Source organism: Octopus bimaculoides, chromosome 8, assembly GCF_046866305.1.
Source record: "Octopus bimaculoides isolate indiv1 chromosome 8, ASM4686630v1, whole genome shotgun sequence".
Classification (NCBI taxonomy): domain Eukaryota; kingdom Metazoa; phylum Mollusca; class Cephalopoda; order Octopoda; family Octopodidae; genus Octopus; species Octopus bimaculoides.
In genome coordinates, this window is record NC_142935.1 from 77,210,275 (window position 1) to 77,228,219 (window position 17,945).

Consider the following 17,945-nt stretch of genomic DNA (forward strand, 5'->3'; position numbering starts at 1 on the left):
TGGCACCCCTCTCCCAAAGGATGAAAGGCAAAGTTAAACTTGGGGAAATTTGAACTTAGAATGTTAAGAGCTAGGAAAAATGCATTTTGTCCAACATTCTAATGATTCTGCCATCTCACCACCTTAATAATAATAATAATAATAATAATAATAATAATAATAATAATGGTTTCAAGTTTTGAAACAAGACTAGCAAGTTTAGAGTCACTGGTACTTATATCAACCCCAGTTTATCACTGGTACTTTATTTTGTCAACCGCAGTACTTCACTGGTATTTCATTTTATATCAATCCCAGTACTTCACCTAATTTCAGCTTAGAATGTAAAGAGATGTAACTAATTGTTGTGGCGGATTCCTCCAGGTGAGAAGTGGGCTGGTCCACTATATTGATAGTGGACTGATGCAGTCAGTAAGGTCAACAATCAGTGAAGGTACGCTGTTCGGACTAGTCCCGCAGAGATGACAAAATATGTCATCATAATGGGATATATCAGTGGCGACAAGGTTTCATAGCTCACGCAGTGAAAAATATTAGAGACTTGCAGAAATACCCGGCTTTGCCCAGGTTAAAGAGAATAATGAAATCTAAAAACGCCGTCTAGACTACACAACCCTCAACTGTTAGTAGCTACGATACCATATTTCTACATTAATAACTCTCCAATCCATGCCAGCATGGAACATAGACATTAAGTGGAATGCCAGTCTCTCATCTAGGAGGGCCTTGAAATCAATGTTACCAACTGGGGACTATGTGTGTCGCAGTGATAATAAAAAGACCCAAAGGAGGTCTGCAACGAAATAATTTTACTCAACACTTTGCAAGTGAATCAGTGGAGGCAAAGATGCGTCTCATTTACTTGACAATTTATGCACCACATTGCAGAAATCACAATGTAAGTATATCTGAAAGGGTAGTCTTACACTGTTGTACCGTTGAATTACAAATAATGCTCATCTGTTATGTTCGGGTTAAAATTTCATCAACATCAAAAATATATGAATTTTCATGGGAGTTATGGCCGTTATACATAGAATATAATTTCCAAATTTCATAAAGATCCGTTCAGTACTTTTGACGTAGTTTTGGATAAGAAAACAAATGACTAATGTGTGGGTGTGTGTGCATGTGTTTGTGTGTGATGGGTGTATATATGTTTAGATATCTGTATACATGTATATATATGTATATATGCGTACATATTACATGTACATCTATATATATATACATCTACACATATGTATACATATACATGTATGCATATAGATCTATATCTATATATATCTATGCATATACGTGTACATATACATGTATATGTATACATATACATCTCTTTCTCTCTTTCTCTCTCTCTAAAAGTATCTGTAATTACAGTATCGAAATGTGATTGTTTCAGTTAGTGGAATAACGTGTACATATACATCTATATGTATACATATACATCTCTCACTCTCTCTCTCTCTCTCTCTATCTCTCTCTTTCTCTCTCTCTCTCTCTTTCTTTCTCTCTCTCTCTCTCTTTCTCTCTCTCTCTCTGAAAGTATCTGTCATTACAGTATCAAAATGTGATTGTTTCAGTTAGTAGAAGAGTTTCATTTTTAAAGTGAAAGTATTTGACATGAGTGTTTTTGTTTCACTTTTGACACATAATACTTAAATAGTGGAGGAGATATTATGTTGCCGTGGGCTCGAACTCTGCAAGAAGTTAAAATTTTTTTTTTACTAAAACACAACTGGAACCCTAAGTAAGGCATCTGTAAAATTTGAATGAAATTGGTTGCGTAGTTCTCAAGTTTTAGGGATTCACACAGACAGACAGACAGACACACATTCTCATTTTTATATATATAGATTCCAAAGTAGGATTTGAACTAACACAGAACTACACACAGTGAAAAATATATAAATTCTATTGAAAAAAGATTTTGAAGAAAAAATGTCTGATAAAACTGGAACTCTAACACAGAACTGAACTACACAGTGAAAAATAATACACACACAATGAAAAATATACAAAATTCTATTGAAGAAAGATTTTTAAGAAGGAGATGTCTGATGGGGCTGAAACTCAAACACAGAACTGAACTACACGCAGTAAAAAATTATATAGGTCAGTTTGAAGGATTTTAGTCAGGTCACTATGTAGTAGTGGTGCCTGTAATAATGTAAGACTTGGTACTACCTGCAGCATTTTGAAAAAAAAATGCTACTGTGTGGAACAAAAAAAAACATAATGATAAGTCTGTTCAAAGGATTTATTTATAAGTCAGGTCGTTCTATGTAGTAGTGCTACCAGTAATAATGTAAGACTTTGTACTACAGGCAGCATTTTGAAAAAAAATGCTTCTGCATGGAACAAAAAAATAATAAGTCCAGGCGAAGGATTTAATAATTCTGGTTAGAAAAACACAAAAATTAACAATCCATTTAAAGCAAGTCATGCCAGAAAATTTCAAATGTAAGCAGATATTATCTGTTGAAATTGAAAACAAACCAGTTGCTATGAAAATTAAAATGAACAAAGAAAACACAAGCCATTTTGTGATTGAGGATACTAAACAAGTCCTCCATGAAAAGACTCCAGATGAAATGTTGATGGAAGTGATTAGTGAAGAACACATTGTAGAAAATTCTGAAATTAGAGAACCTGAGAAAAGGTCCTTCTATTGAAAATGCTTCATTGAGGAATCATTCTAATGCAAACACTTTAAAAGATAATGAAAGTTTGCAGGTAACCGATCCAGTTTCTGCCGAGAAAAGTGTAACAAAAGGAAAATTCATAGAAATGAAAATATATATATGTTGTGAAGAAAAAATAAGTATAATTCTGTGTGGAACAAGAAAAAATCTAAATAAGAGAAAAATAATAAGTCCGTGTGAAGGATTTGTATGAAAGTGAAATACAACATTGACTTGAAGAAATAGCAGGACTGGAGCTTATTTGAAAGAAAAATAATTCTGTGTGGAAGATAAAGAAATAGTAATGAAAATAAATTTTTAAAAAATGTTGTGTTGAAAAAAAGAATCTCAAAGCGGGGAGGTGTTGTGGCAGACTCCTCCAGGTGAGAAGTGGGCTGGACCACTACTAATAAATAGTGGACTGACACAGTCAGTAAGGTCATTCGGCGAAGGTGTGCCATTCGGACCAGTCCCACAGAGATGACGAAATACATTGTCATAATGGGACATATTACTAATCATCACAAATCATATTGTCTAATGTTTTATTGATTCTGCCAATCTACAGTCCTGAATTGTGGTAATAATGACATCGTCATCATCATTATTTTATGTCCACTTTCTATGCTGGCATGGGTGGCCATGGTTCCAAGTAAGACTTGATATTCAGAGTTCCTACTCTCCTAGATCAATAGAAGACTATGTCTTACTCCAACATTTTTAGTTTGGTATCTAGAACTGGATACCCTCCCTAATACCAACCACTTTACAGAGTGTCCAAGATCCCTTTTCTCAGACACTCGAGAATATTATGTTAGAAGTAGAGTTAAGGGGGTGTGGAGTTGAGAGAGAGAGGTGTGGAATATTGACTGTTAGCAAAATGGATGATAAATGGGTGTATTGTATACAGAATGGAGTGGGCTTCAATACAAATAGGTCTAGTGCTATCTCTTATTGGTGGTATGGCCGAGTGAGAGTAAGCAAAACCAGCAAGGTTCAGTATACTCCTACACATGTGAACTCAGAATGTAAAGTAATGTAACTAAGTACTGATGCTCCATTGATTCTACCACTAGAATAAAATTGGAATGACAGAGATCATATGGACTGCACCTGGAATTTAAACACCCAGATTTGTTTTACACACACACACACACTCAGCATCAGGCTACCAATGTCTGTGTTATCAGTCAATAACATCATTGATCAGTCAACTGCAATATTTCTGGTCAAAATCAGCACAACATACATTTAAATGTTGTCTTGTATGTAGGTGCCACCAAAATAATGATACTTAATACTCTGGGTTCAGATTACTCCTAGGTCAAATTTGACTTTTATTGTTTCAGAGGTTTGGTGGAAATATCATAGTGTCATATCAGATTGAATTGTGATATTTGCTCTGGTTCTTAAATGTCTCTATTCAGATCTGACCTTCAAACAGCAGGCTGACCCTTTTGGCCCCTTGTGATGTCAGATGGTGACATCAATGAATGTAAACATTGAAGGTGTATAACAGGACTAAAGATGAGATTATATTTTAAATATAAATTAAATCTAAAATATTTCCATATTTTCCATGTGATTCACATGTGGTTTACATATATTTTATGCATGTTTAAATGCATATTTATATGAGTGTTTTATACATGTTAAATTTAGGATTAAAACAAAACGAATAACAAATAAATTAGAAAATATAATAGAAACAATTGGTTAAGTTTGATCTGATTTGGATAACATGAAAGCTGTGTGCATACACTGTGTGCCTCTATCTACTAGGTGTGTGTATGTGTATGTAATCTATCTACTGTCACAGTGTCTGTTTGTGTATGTATACATGTGTGTATATACACACAAACACATTAACCCTACGGAGAGCTCAATCTATTTCAACAGCTTTAAAGATGATTCTCAATCAACCTGCTGGAACAGTCTAAAACCCTTTATACAGCTGATTGCTTATATGTATACATGCATACATATGAGGGTAAGTCAAAAATTAAATGCATTATTGTATCTGTAATTTAAATTAAAAGCAGGGATTTAACAATTACATCATTTTGTGACATAGTCTACTTGCTTTTCCATGCACTTCTTCCAGTGGTTCACAAGTTTGCTTATTCCATTGGAGAAGAAGGTTTCCAACTGGTTGCACACTCATTTATGCATTGTTTCTTGTGCTTCTTTGTCTGTAACAAATCAGTGACCTTGTAAAGGATATTTGAGCAGTCCAAAGGGATGATAGTTGGAAGAGGCAAGATCTGGACTGTGTGCACAGTGTTCCAACAACTCAAAACCCAGTTTTTCAATGCTATCAAGTGTGGGTGGCCACATGTGGGCATGCATTGTCGTGCAACAATAACACTTGCTTTGACAATAGGGCGCTTGTGCAAATCATCCCCAGTTATTTCGTTGTCGGTTAATTTGTCCCTGTTCAATTCATTGTTGATCAATTCATCCCCAGGTCAATTCGTCCCAAAATAGTCTTAAATGTGATTTTCAAGGGAAAGTTTAGAATTAAAATTGTCATTGGACAGTTTTAGATTCTCTCTCTCTCTCTCTCTCTCTCTCTCTCTCTCTCTCTCTCAAAGATTTTCAAGCAAATTGAATTTAATTTATTCAATAAGCCTACCCATCAATGTGATCCCCTGCAAGATCATGGCTTTAGAGAAAGGGGGAAATCATTTTGGTCAATCAAGAAAATCATATGTACACAAAAATAAGCAGAATGCAGATAGACTGAAGATATAGTGGGCGTGTAAAAATCGTGTGCGCAAGGCGAGACTTCGTGCAGGTGAACATTCTAAAGAGCTTAAGAGGATTGGGATCTATAATCACACTTCAGATGCTGCAGAGGTAAATGCAAGGATAATAGTTTCAAATATTAAAGTAAAGTCTATTTCATCTCATGATGCCCCTTATTGCTAGTGAAATTCAGAATTTAAATGACTGTACATTGTCGCAAATACCTCCATTTGCACAGCTTAATAGGAATATTAGATGTTGGAGGTAAGCTGATAAATGAATTCTTACAGAATGAAGGATCTGATAATATAATTGTGGATTTCAGCAAAGTAGCCCATAATGGATTTCTGGAATCATTTCCTGGGTCAAATTTGGCATGCTACTTGTTTCATTTAGAACAAAATGTGTACAAGCATGTTGTGCAAGAAGGACTAAAATGCAGATATCACAAAGATGACAGTTTTAGTCTAAAAATGCAGTATTTTGTTGCCCTTGCTTTCCTGCCGGTTGATGATGTTGTAGATGGATATGAACAACTTGCTGCTGATGATGATATTCCACAGTCAGTTGTATCCTATTTTGATAATAATTATATAGGACCACCTAAAGGATGAGGACAGAGGAGGTGACGCCTTGAACCTCCATTTCCATTACCTATATGGAATGTTTAGGACCAATGTATGATGGGGATTGCTCATACTACAAATAGTTTAGAAGCCTACCACAGCTTGCTGGAAACCATAGTGAATATTAGTCATCTAAATCTTTGGAAACATATTGAAGTGATTAAATGTGAGGAAAGGTTTGCCAGTCCCAAATTGTGGAAGCTTATGCAAGAAAAACCAAGCCAAAAGAAAATATACAGAGATATGATCCTGTGTATAAAAATGTCATGGAAAAATATGATCCAAGCCAAAAAATTATTTTTTTCTAAAAGCAATTGCACACAATCTTAAATTTTAAGAATAAATAAATATGTAATACAACAAACCTTAAAATAAACATTTTTTAATTCAGATATTTGTTCTTCCATTTTTCCTATGATCTCGGCGAATTAACTGATGACGAATTGACCGATGATGAATTGACAAATGACAAATTGACTGGGGACAAATTAAATGATGACAAATTGCCATCGATGAATTGACCAGACACCAACTATAGATGCTGGTATTTTGTTCAAATTGCTAGTTTCAGTTTGTTGACCAGCATTTCACTTTAGCCTACACTAGTGACCCCTTTTCCAGGAAATGTTCCATCATAGGCTCTTTTGTGTCCCAAAAACCGAAAGTTGAATTTCAAATTTCTTTTTTTGCTGGTGTTTCCAGTTGTTTCCACTCCATACACAGCCATTATGGAGTCTGTCTCAAAGTGATGGGACCCAGGTGTCATCTCTTGTGACTATTCTCTCTGCAAAAGCTTCACTTTCATCATTGTAGCAGTTGGGTAAGCGTTGACAGATCTGCACAGGATTGTGCTTATGCACTTTGGTAAGCTCTCTTGGCACCCATCTCAACACAGACTTTATGGAAGTGAAACTTGTCATGAATGATTTCATATGCAGAACGATACTAATTTGCAAAGAATATGTCACCTCATCAATGGTCATGTGTCAGTTCATTAGAACCATCTCTTGAACTTGTTAAATCTTCTTGTCAGTGGTGGATGATGATGGGTGTCCTGCTCGTGAATTTTTTTTTCTCACAAGAGTTCTGGACCCCAGTTATTAACTCATTTGCATAGTTATTTGTGTTGTTGTTTACTTTGTAAAGCAGTAAGGGTTGCTAGCACATCAACCTCTACCCACATTTTTCCCATCCACATCTTTACCATATGGGACCCTCACAAAATCTGATAATCAGTATAGATGCAAATCTATTTAATTACTTGTCTCCTTCTAAAATCAGGCATAACATGGCGATCGGTTGACTTAGAACACCGTTCTTCATCTTGAGTTTATTTGGTAGAGTGTGTTTGTTAACTTGACAACAAAATCAAGGTGAGCTCTGATTGGTTGTATGCAAATGAGTTCATTACTGGAGTTTGGAACTCTCATGGGAAAACAATTTCGCGTCCTTCATTGGAATCAGAGTTTGATCTTGCAAACATCAATGAAACTGATTGAAATTTCTTGAATAAATTACCAATATATTTATTAGCCACACTTACACACATATATGTATATCTCCGCACATACACAAACACACTCTGATAGCAGATCCTTGTTGTAGCAAATGGAATGGACAATATAAAAGGTAGAACATAAATAGCATCTTTGTTTATAGGTTGATTTGGTCATGGCAATAGCATTATGAACATTGCTGGGAGAGCTGGACAATGTTGTTGCTCATGGAAGTTACAAATAGGGCATTGACGGGGAAGAGGTAAGTAAGGAGGGAGGGAAAGAGAAAAATCACTAGTTAGACTCTGCATTTCTCTGAATAACTCCCAGAGAACAAGCTTCATTGATTGCCTGATTGAAATGCAATGAGGAGTTTTCCAGGAGTCTGTTAAATTTGACCCAAAAAGATCTCAGAAATAAATGCATCTCTAATGCTCCCATTGGCATGAAAAGTTCAGTAAGGATTATATGCACATACATATATGCATGTGTTTGCATGGATGACAGTACACTTGTTCTTAGCAATTATGCAAAGAAAGAGGCTTGGAAGTGTCACTCTGAAAGGCTGCTAAATGTAGAGAATGCATGAGAGGAGAATCTGCCTATGTAGACCCAACAGAAGGACCATCTATTCAAATCAACAGTACCCTGGTAGATAAAGCTATGAAGGATACGAACACATTGAAAGCTCCTAGCTGATCAGGAAATACCACTGAGAGTGGTATATAGCCTAGTCACCCATTTAGTTAATTAAATTGTTCATAAATGACTAGTGTAGCCGCATTATAGTCAACTGTACAAAAGTAAAGGTCACATCTTAGACAGAAATAATTACAGAGGTATCAAATTGCTAGACCAGTTGAGTTAATTTAGCAAAGACCAAAGTCCTAGTAAGTAGGAAAACAGACAAATCATTGATCCCTCTCCCAGCCAAGTGGTCTTTATCTTGCAAGCTTTTGGGTGCTGGTGCCACATAAAAAGCACTCATGCCACATAAAATGCACCCATTCCAGTGCCACATAGAAAGCAACCATGCCAGTGTCGCATTAAAAAGCACCCAGGCTGGGGTCATGCATAAAGCATTCATGCTGGTGTCATGTATAAAGTACTCATGCTAGTTCCACATATAAAGCGCCTGTGCTGATGTCATGTAAAAAGCATCCAGTACCCTCTGTAAAGCAGTTGGCATTAAGAAAGGTATCCAACTGTAAAAACTATACCAAAACAGACAAGTGGAGCCTGTTGGAGCTCTGCAGCTGGCTAGCTCCTGTCAAACTGTCTAACTCATGCCAGCATGGAAAATAGATGTTAAATAGTAATGGGGAAGAGGATGAATATCTACCTATGTACTTCTGTCAACTACAATTCCTACTGATTCCTACTCCTATCCCTCTTACTCTTCTGACCCCCAAAATCTGCCATATCATTCTTTCTTGATTCCTTCACCTTCATCAACTCTGCAGCATTGATTTCTATTTCAAATCCGAATGCAAAAGAATGCAACAATTCTCCTTGTATTGAGAACACCCTTGATCAGTTGTGGACCCTGCACTTTGCTGGGCCCAAGCCATTGACCATGCTACCACTCTGTTACTCTCTTTATGCATACCTACAGACTTTGTTCCACTCTCTCACTGTCCACCCCTCTGTCCTTTCATAGAAAGATAAACTCATTCACAACTTCCAAATGCTACACTTAGAACCTACACACACACACACACACACACACACACACACACACACACACACACACACACACACACACACACACACACACACACACACAAAATGCACCAATTTTTCCTGCATCACCTCTTCTTGGAACTTTGGAAACCTCTTAGTAAGAAGCTCCACAGCAGCCAGCCCCATACAATCAGGCACTCACTGACGAGACAACACCTACCCCTACATTAACAACCCTACAACCATCACTGGGCCTAAGTTACAATATCACATTACCCAGAACATCTGTTGCACATCATCCAACCTTATATATTGTACCATATGCAAACTTTGTAATGCTCTTTATATTGGGGAAACAGGTTGATAGCTTAACAATGACTTTCAGGAGCACATTCAAAGCATACTACTATGTATACCAGGTCAACCTGTCACCACCCACTTCACTACTATAGGCCATCCGATCACTCACTTATCTCCACACACCACATACTCAAGGAAATGAAGGGAACAACGTTTCATATTTGAATCTGGTACTATATCACCAACAGGTTTAAATAAACATTTTTTCTTCTCATAGTTCAATAATTCCTTTTCTTATCCTTTAACTCCCTTCTCACTTTATCTTTTTCCTTCTCATCACTCTCACCTTTGCCTGCTTCTCCTCTCATTCCTTCTCCCTCTCTCACCCAGTTTCCCTCTCCTATTACATCTTGATCATGTATGAAGCTGACATAGTCCTGTATTCTTTATCAGTTGCAGCCAGTTTTTCTAACTTAGAGGATGTAAAACTCTTCTGTCTCTCTTTAATTATTCTCCTGTCAACTTTTCCATGAAAAAGGACTCTGTCCAAAACAATGGATTATCTTTTCTCCTCAGCATGTTCATGGCCCTCTTTGTCAATTTTACTATATATATATATGCAATATCAAGCGCACATACACAAAGTATGTGTTTTGCCAGATTATAGGCAAAAGATAATATGTTCTCATCAATTCACTTGGTGTTAAAACACCCGGAGGTCATAGACAAGCAAGATAACTTGCATCAGATCCTGTTGCAGGACTGATAGACATTAATGTTTTGTCATCTTTGTGACTTGTCAATAACATGTACTTGAAACGAAACCAGATGTAAGCTAAATTGCTATCTATGGTTATTTACAAAATGGTGTAAGAACCATTTTGCATATAGTCATAGACAGTGATTCAGCTTGTATCTAGGCTTGTTTCCAGTACGCAGTATTGACAAGTAACAAAAATGACAAAACATGGTCTACTACTCTTATAAGACAACCTGATGCAAGTTATCTCGCTTGCCTATGACTTCCAGGTGTTTCAACACCTGGCAAATTGATGAGAATATATTCTTTGTTAAACCACGCAACCCATGACAGCATGATTTGCTGCTGCTGCTATATATACAATTACCACCTCACTCACAACTGTGAAATTATTGCCCAAAACAGTGAAATACTTATTTTCTAACATTTGTCTTTTTGTTTCCTGTTTTACTTTCTGCTATTTTCTTTTTTTAATGTGTATGTGTGTATGTTTGTGTTTGTATGCATGTAGATGTATATGTGTATGACAGTTACCAGTGGTGAGCATGGTTCCGCTAATCTGCTAATAGCTAATTAGTGAAGCTAACTTTCTGTTTAGCAGATTAGCATTTTTGCTAACTCTGGAAACCATTAGTGGACCAATTAGCTTCCACTAAATTTAGTTTCACTAACTCTAAGTCCACTAACAAAATTCATACGTTTGTTCCTGACTGTTGGGGATGTGTCTCAAAGAGTCTGTCAGGCACGCTGGTGGCTGACTACATGTACACATGACAAGACGTAATTGGTCGACGCAGCAGCAGCAGCTAGCTGAGCAGTATTGTGTAATTCTGCGGTTTTGAGTTGTGTTCACTTACAACATTGTCACATTATAGACAGTCTACACTGTCAGCAACAGCAGTGTATGTTATTGGCTTATCAAGTTATTGCTTATCATTATGGAAGGTGAAGACATTTTTGTTCAGCCTGAGGATGAAGGGCCTGTTGAAGAATCTGCAATGGCTGTGGGTGAGGCAGAGGTTGCTCAGGTTGAGAGCCAGGAGTCTCAACCTGTGGCCCCACCTGGATGACTACTTTGTCCTTATGTCAAGGGATAAGAGGAATACCAAAATTCTGTACTTCTGATGCATCATGTGCCAGCCCAAGGAGATCACCCTCAAGGAACAAGTGTTGAGCCTCTACAACTTCAACTGGAATGTCAAAAGGAAACACCCAGCACATGCCATCCAGTTTGAAGAGAAGATCAAGACCAACTCTTCCCATGGGAAACACAGGCAGTTTTCTGGTAGCAATGCCAGTAGCCAGTCATTGCAGCCATGTGCAAAGAAAGCCACCAGCCCAGCATTGGCAAGGCATTTTCCCAAACTGCTGGTACTGGCATCCGTCAGTCTATGGTGGACAGAAGAATTGTAGACTTGTTTGTCAACATGCCACCACTGCATGTAGTGGAGTCCCCTACTATTGTCAGCCTGATCAAGACACAGAACCCTAGCAAGATGTCGATGTTACACTACACCCTTGGTAGGATGATCTTGGCCAGCCATAAACAGCTGGAGGAGTATCTTACAAGGTATTTAGAAATTAAAATTATACATGTTTATTAAATTACTAGTGTGCTGTCAGAAATGATGGCATGAAAATGATATGGAAAATTGAATTAAAATTAAAAGATTACAACCTTCAACACCACGTTTATAGTGAAAATCCTACCACCAATGAATTCGCCTCTTGTTTTGAGTGGTCCTTTACCAACATTTTCATATTAATACTGCTTCTACTCTTTGCAACATAAAGTCGTCCATGACTGAATACTAGTGACAGTAGGATGATGCCAACATTATTGAAGTTCTGCTCTTGTGATTTGTTTGCAGTCATTGCAAATACTGGAATTACAGGAAACTGTTGTCTACTCATACTAAAGGGAAAGGTTGTCTCACTGGGACAGAGGCTGATGCGCGGAATAAAGGCCTCCTCTCCTTTCTTACTTCCAAGTATTTTTCCATGAATGAAAAAATCCTTGATGGACAGCACTAAGATCCAGGTCCCATTGAGTAAACCTGTCATTGGGTTCAACTAAAATTATCAGTGAACTGATAACGAACATTATATACTGTAAATATACACGCACACATTGGAACTGAAATATTAGAGCAAAAGATCTTCATAAAATGTAAACAAATCATTTCACCTGTGAAATGATTCTTCTGAGTGTCCACTAACCCTATTTTATAGGGAAGCCTCTGCAGGGATATATAATGTAATAGGATGTGCCAGACATGTTAGTATCAACATTTTCTAACTAACTTTTGTTTTCAATGATACTCCTGTTAATATTTATTTCAAGAACCTTTCCCAAGGTCTTATGTTGAAATAAAGAATATATATTTGATTGTTAACTTCGTTATATTTCCTTCTTTACAATATATATATATATACTGGCAGGCATCATGAAAAGGTTTGGGCTCCTCCTAGAAGACTTGGAGAGCCAGCTGGCCACTGCTCTCCACTCCAAATTTTGCCTGTTCTGGCTGGAGCAGTATAATAATAGCCAGGTTAGCAGAGTGACAAATGCCATGGTGACCATCTTAGAGACAGCACTTAATGGAGACCTATGAGGAGTGCAGCAGTACCACCAGCAATGAAGATGAGAAAGATGATTTCTTCAGCAACATCACTTGGTTCCAGGAGAGCAGGAGCCACAGATCACTGAAGTCCAAGGCACATAACTTGAAGATGACCTGGTTGGAGGCCGTCTCAAAGGAGGTCCTGACTGAAGCCGCCTTTTTGGGCAAGCAGGTCTTTATCGACCACTATCCCAGCCAGTGCTGCAGTTGAGTGTCTATTCTCTATAAGCAATGATATTTTGAGGGCCAAGAGAGCCACCCTGTCAGATGGTAACTTTGAGAGGACAACCGGCGTCGTGTCGAGGTGATGGAGAAGGCCAAATCAGAGTAGTACACTTTGATCATCATCTGATCTTGGCATGATACCTATGCCATACTATATATTTTTGATTCATTTAATACTTTTTGTACTGTAAATAAAGTGTATATTCACTGAAAAACAAATGTTTAATTTCACTTGTTCATTTAATTATTTGTGTACATCTTGATCATCACCTGATCTTGGCATGCTGTACCTTTTTGGAAAGCTCTATATCTAAGCTACATGAAAATTTCAGCTCTCTAGGTCTGTTTTTAAGTTTTAGAGCCAAAAAAAAAACAAATTGAAGCTAAATTCATATAATAAAAGTTACTGGTTATCAGTTAGCGTTAGCTTCTGCTAATTTTTTTTGCCTGTTTAGTGGTTTAGCATTAGTAAAGTTAATTTTTTAGTTAGTAGATTAGCGGTTAGCGAAGCTAACTTTTTGGTATGCTGTGCCCACCACTGACAGTTATCTTTCCATTCACTCAATCATTAAATCACTCCCTTTCTCCTTCATCTACTTGTATTTTACTATTTATTTCTTAATTCATCTAAGCACTTTTTCTCTCTAACACATGCACGTAATTACAGAACCAGACCTCTTATCTCACTTCCAGAAATCCAGAATTACCTAAAAGATGTCTACCTTTGAAATTGGCTAGTTTTGAATTTTGCGGGCTAGCTATAGTCCATCACATGGCCACATTGTTGGTTAATTTGCAGACAGTTTGTTTAAAATATTGTTCTGTCCTTTTGTAAGTGGAATGACAAAGTATAGAAATGTATTAATTTGTATCTGTTAAAAATTTCTCCATTCAATTTTCATCCTATAAACATTATACTCTCAGTGGATTTATAATTATCAGACAGATCCAGCTTTAGAAGTATATTAATTTGAATTTGTTAAATACAATAGAGTTCTTTACTTATTATAGTTTATTTTAAATACATATGTAGTTTATTCTAAATGCATATGTAGGTTGTCTTCAGAAAACCATAATACCCAGAAATCTAGGCCATTTCTGGTCCCAAGCTTGCCAGATAATTGGTCTGGTACTATATTACAAACTTTGTGTATTCTATTTGTTCTACTTTTTCTACTTATTCACACGAACAAATGGCGGTGCCCCAGCATGGCCACAGCTCATGAGCTGAAACTAGATAAAATGAAAATGAAAAATAAAATGAAATCAATAAGCACATTCATATAAGTATACATTGGATGAAAAATGTACACATTCATACTGGCAAGCAGTGTCATAATCCACTGTGAATTCCAGATCCAATGTAGGGAAGATTCCAGGTGTGGTGTTTACATAAACAAAGAACACAGATGGGTTGAAGTTCACTACAGCTTGTTTCAGACATGTTTTTTTATTGATGAATGTACCAACTGCATTGTAAAAAAAAAAACATTTACTTCAGGTGAATTGAAACTTAAAAATTAAAAATTTGGTTCAGAGAAAATATATAAGGAATGTGTGATGACCCTCTCATTTTGGCAACAGGTCAGACTATATATATATATATATATATATATATATATATATATATATATATATATATATATATATATATATAACACACACAACTGTTTGTCTATGAGTTCACTTATCTATCTATCTATCTATCTATCTATCTATCTATCTATCTATCTATCTATCTATCTATCTATCTATCTATCTGTCTGTCTATCCTTTCAGCATACAGTTAGTGTAAGATCTGCTGTATCCAAACAACTCCATTCTAGCCGAACCAATTCATTTCTTCTCCAGGCAGTCACCACAGGAAAACATCATAACTGCACAACATCTGGGACATTCCTCAGAGAAGAAAACTTTTATCATAAGGTATTTCACATTTTCTTCTTGACACATCTCCTCCTCTATCTCTCTCTCTCTCTCAGAGTTCAACGTTTCCTAGCCCTCTTATCTCTCCTTTCTCTGATCCATATGTGTGTGTTGGTAAACTGGACAAAACAAGTCAATAAGAGAAAAGACCAACACTATTATACCAGACTCTACTCACCTCTAGCCCTATTGTATATTGGACATATTGCATTTTATACATGTAACAACAAAAATAAGTGACCTGTGTGTGTACACACACACACACATGTATATATGAAAGGCACCTTGAACAAGTGTCTCCTACTACAGCATCAGGATGACCAATACCGTGTGAATGAAATTAGTTGATAGAAGCCTGTTGTATGTATGTGTATGTCTATGTATTGTATTTGTCCCCCACCACTGCTTGACAACTGGTGTTAGTTTGTTTATGCTTTCTCCCATAAATTAGCAGTTCAACAAAAGAAACCAATAGACTAAGTGCCAGACCTATATAAAAATGGCTGGTGTCAATCCATTCAGCTAAAACCCTTCAGGACGATGTGCCAGCTTGGCCAGACTCAACAAATGCCAAATACAGAACTTATTATTGGTTAATTACATCCCCTGCAGAAATATTTAACCAAAAATGTACTTCTGCTACAGAAGCTGTGTAAGGGAAGCCTTTTCCTGAGTAGAAGGTACACTGGGTGTCAGGGAGCAAGTCATTATCTTCTAGGAACATGATCAGCTTCCTCCTGACAATTTGTTTCATAACTTTTCAGACATGTGAGGCTAGAGAAACAGGTCTATAATTGTTAGTATCTACTCTGCTCTACTTCCTTCTTTATGGATAGGACATATTATATATAGCTAGGGATGATGCCTTCCTGAATAACCTGATTAACTATATGGGTTACTAGACCATGTCCTACTCCAGCAGTATATTAAGCATCTCAATGGTAATTCTTGATGGACAGGGTCTTTCCCTGTCTTCATATCTTTGATTGCCTTATTTATCATACTGCTGGCAACTAGGCTGGCTGGTCCCTCTGTTGGCTTCATATTGGGAAGACTCCCTTAGTTCCATTTATTGTCCATATTTATTAACTATTCACTTCTATACCTCATTCTTTTCAGAGTTGCTAAGGGCGAGCATACCATTATCTGTCTGTACACACTTCTCATCCACAACGTCTCAATACTCTCTGATACACTGTCTTAGCAACCTGGAATACTTCTCATCTATGATCCTTATGCTGCAAGACACCTATTCCTTTTTGCTTCTACCCCTGCTAGATAAACCTGTTGTCTAGATGCCTTTCTATAGCTCTTTGTAGCCTCCATTTGAATAAATGCAGCTGGAGTGGTGTGATGGGGTTAGAGAGATTGGTAGAAGGAAGACAGGGTGATTGTAGAGGCTTTATTGGAAATCAGAGAGAATGCTGGATGGCAATGAAGATGAGTAATGGTGAAGAAGTAGAAGTAATGAGCAATTGGGAGAGAGTAACTAGAAAGAGTGACAGCTGAGAAACCTTCTGTTTTGACAATTAACCTGCTTGATTAATTAATATCTAGATCACATTCAAATTCTTTTACCATCATAGAAATTGATGAATTTACTGGCTAAAGTAATCCTGAATAAAAATGATGTCACAAATTGAAGGGGGAATACTGGTTAAACAATAAAAACTTGTCATATGTAAACAAACATAAGTTTGTTTTTGAAGCATTGAAATGTATTGTAGAACAAAAGTTGAAAGATACAATTTTTCAACACATAAATACTGAACAGTATATATAAAGGATAAAATCCTTTTAAGAACAGAAAAATTTGCTGGCAAATTTTTCTGCTCTTAAAAGGATTTTATCCTTTATATATACTGTTCAGTATTTACATGTTGAAATAATACATCTTTCTACTTGTTCTACAATAAAAATTTGATTCTCAGCAATGATCAAAGACATTTTCAGCCTAACACTGTATATGGGCAGCTTGAAGATAACAAATGACACACAGATTGAAATTTCTAGACTCAAGCTTCCCAATTTGTCATCAATATAAATATAATCAATTCAATTTACCAAAGTTCAATATCATTATGGTCCACATAAATAGAAATGCTCAGTTTTTTATAATTTTAGAATATCTCAAATTTCTTTTATATCTTTCAGATTAAAACCAATGATTATCTGAACTGTCAACATTCCATATGGCTGCTAAGAAGAAAGATGATATTCAAGATTCAGCATATTACAGGCGGAACTGTCAGACAACCTATGGATGGTATGGTTCACCTGGTTCAAATTCTTTAGGCCGTTCTGGACGTTCATCTCGACGAACCTGTGACCGGTTCAATGAAAGAAAGTTACCCCGTCCGGAATCATCAAATTATATTTATGAAGGAGGACTTTTCTCAACACCATCTTCACCCCGACGAGATTATTTTGTAATACACCCTGAATGGGTATCTGAGGGAGCAACTCATATAAGACTGAGCAGAGACAAGAAAAACCGAACTGGTACTTGGCCAGGCCGGCGTTGTCGTAGTGCCCCACCCCCAAGTTATCGGAATCCAATAACTTGGGAACCAAATTAATGTCAAGTGTGATAATAGCAAATGTCTTTGGATTCTTTTTTTTAAATGTTTTTTTTTTAAATTTGTTTCTTTTGCGAAAAAGAAAACAAAACGGAAAAAAAAAAGAAAATTAAGGCTGAGCTTCTAAGAAAGAGTGGAGTTAAACAAATATATACAACATGACTTGTAAGAAAAGTGTAAGGTAACGTCAAATACACACAACATAAATTGTAAGAAAGAATGGAAAATGTAAACTATATAGATTTTTTTTTAATTTCAAGAATTAGAATATAAAAAAATATGTCATACAAACTTTAC

The 17,945-nt window shown here is 36.5% G+C and overlaps 1 protein-coding gene across 4 annotated transcripts in view; it reads left to right on the forward strand.

Moving 5' to 3' along the window:
* LOC106872787 (uncharacterized) overlaps positions 1-17,945 on the forward strand; it is a 104,956-nt gene that overhangs the window by 86,331 nt on the left and 680 nt on the right. Inside the window, exons 2-4 of one of the 4 annotated variants that reach the window (XM_089356695.1) lie at positions 4,581-4,671; positions 14,923-15,069; positions 17,224-17,508. In XM_089356695.1, coding sequence (XP_089212821.1) covers positions 4,648-4,671; positions 14,923-15,069; positions 17,224-17,364 — 312 coding nt within the window. In that variant the 5' untranslated portion in view covers positions 4,581-4,647 and the 3' untranslated portion in view covers positions 17,365-17,508. Of the gene's footprint in view, positions 1-4,580; positions 4,672-14,922; positions 15,070-17,223 lie in introns of all 4 variants that reach the window. The other 3 variants (XM_089356693.1, XM_089356692.1, XM_089356694.1) reach the window with 3 other exon arrangements.